Source organism: Ailuropoda melanoleuca, chromosome 16, assembly GCF_002007445.2.
Source record: "Ailuropoda melanoleuca isolate Jingjing chromosome 16, ASM200744v2, whole genome shotgun sequence".
In the NCBI taxonomy this organism is placed as follows: domain Eukaryota; kingdom Metazoa; phylum Chordata; class Mammalia; order Carnivora; family Ursidae; genus Ailuropoda; species Ailuropoda melanoleuca.
The window spans coordinates 61,142,369-61,147,504 of NC_048233.1; the positions used below are offsets into that span (position 1 = coordinate 61,142,369).

A 5,136-nucleotide genomic window follows, 5' to 3' on the forward strand; every position below is an offset into this window, starting at 1 on the left:
CTTCAGCAGGGCTAAAGCAATACTTGGAAAGGATTCTGAATTCCCTGAGTTAAAGATACAAAAGAAAAACCCAGAGCCACATTTAATTTGACAAGGTAAAGGAGTGGGTGTGCTACTATATCAAATTTAATTTGTACAAAATCATCATCTCTGGTAACATTATTTTTCTTGATCAACTGCGTTTAGACTACCTTAGGAAGGCTTGATCTCCCTGTCTACCTAAACACTGATTCACTTACAGCAAGCTTCAGGCTAACATTGGTCTTATTAATACCCAACAAATCCACAGGGTGTTAGTTGCACATGATTTTGTATAAAAGGTGAACTGAGACTTGACTCCGTATACAGCTTTCCTCCGATAAGGCAGCCGACCAAAGGTGAGTCTTGGCATCTACAGTTAACAAGTGGTGACAGTTACTTTTGAAATTATAGGTTTTTCAGGATCTGGAGAACAAATCTAGACCTTTTTCAACTACTGTTGTGTAGACAATTTATACTTGTCAACCTGGCTTCTTAAATATGATTAATACACTGCAGTCACTATTAACAAGTAACTGAACTTTATATAGACCATTCACCTGGCCTCTTGAAATAGTCTTATTTTAACCAAAGGTGAGCAAAAGCAAATGATAATATTTATGAGATGCTAAAACTGATGAACCAATTTTATAGTATAGAATTTTATTTTTAAACAAAAATAATCTTTAAAATTTTAATGAAGGGACAAATATGATTATCACAATTACCATCCTCAGAATAATCACTTAAATACTCTGATCTTTAAACACTGCTCTGCTTAAATCATTATTTTGGAGTTTTGATCTGCAATATGGGTCTACTTGACAAAAAAAAAATAAAGGAGGAGTATAAGAAGAAATGTTTATTCGAAAAAGAAGTAAGGCAAGGGAAAAGGAAGGAAAAAATTGCTGGAGCAAAATGTGACTGGGGAGAATGGACAAATCAATTATTTTTGCTTTGTTCAATTTACATGATTATAATTCTTTGGGTTTTTTTGGTTTCTCATGAGCCTTAATTGTTTGCTTTATAGCCCAGGATGAAGTCAGTCCAGTTTTGCTTCCTTTTCTGTTGCTGGAGAGCAATCTGCTGCAAGAGCTGTGAGTTGACCAACATCACCATCACAGTGGAAAAGGAGGAATGTCGCTTCTGCATAAGCATCAATACCACGTGGTGTGCCGGCTACTGCTACACCCGGGTAGGAAATCTGCTTTGCTGGAAGTGAGGGTGTTAAGTGTCTGTCCAAGGCAGGCTTCATTAATTCCCACTTTATGAATATTTTAACATTCCCAATTAATAGCCATGAGTCCCATAGTCAATACTGTCTGTGTTATGATTGGGGTTAAATACCATGATATCAGTTAGATGTTTGAGCTTGGATTTGATTAGGATAAATCTAGCAAAGCGTCAGAATTTGATGTGATCAACTTGGTAATATGCCAACTCTGGACTTCCAAAAAAAAAGTAGTGCTATGGCAGATTTTACATATAGAGAGATAAACACGTAAACTTACATATATTTAATAATAGAAGATCTACCATATTCCCCAAAAGCCATTTTCTGTAATTGAAGCCATATCTTTGCAACAGAGGTAGTATTAAAATATGTTTCCAAGCCACATAAAAACACAAACGTATTATTAAAATTGTCTTATTTGTCCACCTGATTACAAAAGGCAACAAGCAGCCTCAGAACACAATCTATACTTGCAGACTATTAGAACCGAAGTGAATCAGCAAACCTACTCACTTCTTCATGCCATTGAGAAAACCAAGGCACAGAAGCATAAAACCACTAGTTTGTTTTCACACAGCTTCCTTGCATTAATCCAAGTAAAGAGTTTCTACTTTGTTTTACTTTTTTCTCCTATAACACCTGGTTATCCATGCAAAGTTTCATTCTATAAACTGAAATTGAAAGTAACAACTTTTTAATGAAATATATTTTGTTGGGTGGTAAATGAGTTCGATCAACAGACCTGATAGCATGATATTGAAATAAATTAAACAGGAATGCCAATTTCTTCCCTTGGTGCAAATAATTTTACTAGAAACTGTTGGAACAAACCTGTTCTGTCTGGATTAAGAGTTCTCTTATGCAAACTGTGTATACTTTGAAACTGAGAGCCCTGCAAAATATACAGCATTTAAGGGGAGGAAATGTCTACAAGATAGTAGAATATTTAAAATTTTCCATGTGACTTCATAGTCACATTAAGCTAAGCACTGACATTTCCTCTTATGCCTTTGGGCTTTTTATAAACACACAGGGACAATGTATTTGGAAACATTTTCTGAGAAATTGAACTTCAGTGTTTTATGGTTCAAGTTGTCATTAACATAGCTTTTGACTAAGTACAAAAATCAACTTAAAATTTCTGTTATAGTTCTATTTCATCATTTTTCTATGTTGAAATTTAAAGTTTCCCTATAGTTTGAGAAATATTTAAGATTTGATATAGACATAAGGAGCAGGAAAAGAATGACATATATTCTATAAGATTTCCAGAACCAAGAAATGTGGTATAGCATATAGGACATTTAAGAGAGCATATTTCCTTGTTTAGGAATTCCTTAAGTGAGCTTTAATGGGTAAATGCTAAAGCAAGCAGTATTAAATTCATCTCATTTTGATTACACTAAATAGAAATTTCCAGAGTATTTTAGCCTAACTCTCTCCTTTTTAAACTCCACAGGATCTAGTGTACAAAGACCCAGCCAGGCCCAACATCCAGAAAATATGTACCTTCAAAGAGCTGGCGTATGAGACCGTGAAAGTGCCCGGCTGTGCTCACCAGGCAGATTCCCTATATACATATCCAGTAGCCACTGAATGTCATTGTGGCAAGTGTGACAGTGACAGCACTGACTGCACTGTGAGAGGCTTGGGGCCCAGCTACTGCTCCTTCAATGAAATGAAAGAATAAAGAGCAATGGACATTTCAGGTGACTTACACTTGTCCTGAAGGACCAAGATATCCAAGAAGTCTGTGTGTGTACATGTGCCCAGGCTGCTAACCACTGCGGGCCAGGGATCATAAGACCCCTGATCCCTGCTCTCTGGGCAGAGGAGGAGCTCCAGGAGTTAATTCTGGGGCCAGGATCCTGTCACCACTCAATGCTGTATACCTAGGTCTGGTTCCATACATTTTATTCAGTCTTACTTAACTTATGGACATGTGGGTGCTTTCCTACCTAATAATCTTAGAAATCCTCTCAGGCAATCCCTTACTCTTAGAAGTAGTGCTACCTAGGCCCAGGGCGAGGAAATGAGATGCGAATGGGTCAGAGTACTAAATACAGCATTTTCTTTTAGACCCTCGAGCCCTCAAGAGCAAAGCCAGCATCTTCATGATTGTAGTGTCAATGCCTAGCATCACGTCTGAAATTCAGTGAGAAAGTCAGCAATGTTTTCCTTAAGGAAAGTAAAATCAGAAAGGTAAAGGTGGGAAACACTAAAAGAGGATGTTTGAGGCTGACTGATGAGACTGCCCTCATCATGGAAGTCCATGGAAGTAGGGGCATTAGCTCCACCTCACCTCTCTTCCTGTGTCACATGGAGCATTGAGATAGGCTTCATCTTGCTGAACTGCTCAGTGCATATGGGGGTTACCAGAACTCAGAATTTCTAAGCTATTACTACCAAATCCTTTAGTTAAGGGCAAAAACAAGAAATGTTAATATGGGCTAATTTGCCCAGGTCCACATCTATTTCATCATTTAAACAAATTGAACACATACTATGAGATTCCTGCAAAACTGCCTTTGGGAAGTAAGAAAGAAAAAAAAAATAAAACAAAACCAAAAACTATTATCACCCTGCCTTCCAGGCTGGGATCTACTCCCTTGGAGAGAGGTGGATTTTAAAGTAGATTTGAAAGCAATTTTGTCAACTTAGTAAGTACATTTACCTTGACTACAAATGCATTTGTGTAAAGAAATAGCTTTTTTAGAAAGAATTAGTGGGTTGTGGAGAACTGCCTGTTTTCTAGAATCCTCTGTGTTTCAGTCTTTTCTTTTGTCTATCCATGTTCTCCTAAATCCATGTTCTCCTAAAACTATTTCATGAGTTGATTTCTTTTCAAGGTGTTACCTCTCTTAGTTATGTACTTGTTTCACACTCATATTGTTTAATTTATTTAAACCTTATTTTTTAAATAAATATGCTAGCCAGAATCATAGGTTTAGATTTTTCATGTATAAGCAAATGACTAAAATATGAGTTATGTTTATAATATTAGTATAAAGAATATTAAAAATAGTTCCTATTTCTTCTATAATATTTACTTGTCCTCCCCTCTGGAAATATTAAAATTAATCTGTTGCATTTCTAAAAATGTTTATTTATATTTCCTGTCATTTTTTGAAGTCAGTTTCTGATGGAATGGGGGGGGGGAAGGCAAAGAGAGAATCACAGTGGGTGGGGACACTCGAGATACTCTAATTCATTTCTTGAATTTTGGAAATGGAAAAATTGAAGTCTAAGGAAATTAATTGACCCACCCAAGAACTCAAAGTCCATTCATGGCAGAACCAGGATTAGAACCCTGGCCTCCTGGCTCTTGGCCAGCTCTCCTGTGACTACTCTGCCATAGTAAGAAGTCATTTTGGCAAAGATTGAAGCAAAGTTGTACGTTATCATAATCAAGCTATGCCCATTCAAATCTGGTACTGATTGTGGCTTATAGTTAAATTCTCCACAATATTTTGACACACTGAGATTAGGGCTATATTAATAAAGCTTACTAAGAACTTTAAATTATAATATAGTGTTTTCCTTCTCCCCGTACTTTTGGAAATCAAATAAATGCCTTCCCATTAGAGATAGTATAAGCCAATGGCTCCAGAGTTAACTTGTTTTAATCACCTTGTCCAGATGTAGCATCTTAAACAAGTTACTTAAATTCTCTGGATCTCAGTTTCCTCAGCTGTAAAATGAGGATAATAATATTATTTACCTCAGAGGGTTGTATGGATGATAGAACAGGCAGTGCCTGGCACATAGCAATTCCTCAGTAAATACTAGCTGTTATGCCCTGAGAGAGACAAGACGGCATCAAGATAGTAAGTCAGACTTAAGTAAAACAACAGCTTAGGCTCTTTCTAATAATATTAGGCAAG

General features: G+C 36.6%; 1 protein-coding gene across 2 annotated transcripts; it reads left to right on the plus strand.

Annotated features, from left to right (window-relative positions):
- The first annotated feature begins 310 nt into the window (after positions 1–310).
- Positions 311–3,182, plus strand: FSHB (follitropin subunit beta). Of its 2 annotated transcripts, XM_019806882.2 has the most exons (3): positions 311–377; positions 1,049–1,213; positions 2,712–3,182. In XM_019806882.2, the coding sequence occupies exons 2-3, from the start codon at positions 1,055–1,057 to the stop codon at positions 2,940–2,942; spliced, it is 390 nt and encodes a 129-aa protein (XP_019662441.1). In that variant the 5' UTR covers positions 311–377; positions 1,049–1,054; the 3' UTR covers positions 2,943–3,182.
- Positions 3,183–5,136: the final 1,954 nt, after the last annotated feature.

Bases quoted from the DNA above. Each gene is read 5' to 3' on its own strand.
- FSHB (XM_019806882.2), top strand. From the start codon at position 1,055: ATGAAGTCAGTCCAGTTTTGCTTCCTTTTCTGTTGCTGGAGAGCAATC. The intron at 1,214-2,711 runs GTAGGAAATCTG...TAAACTCCACAG, and splicing joins CCGGCTACTGCTACACCCGG to GATCTAGTGTACAAAGACCC.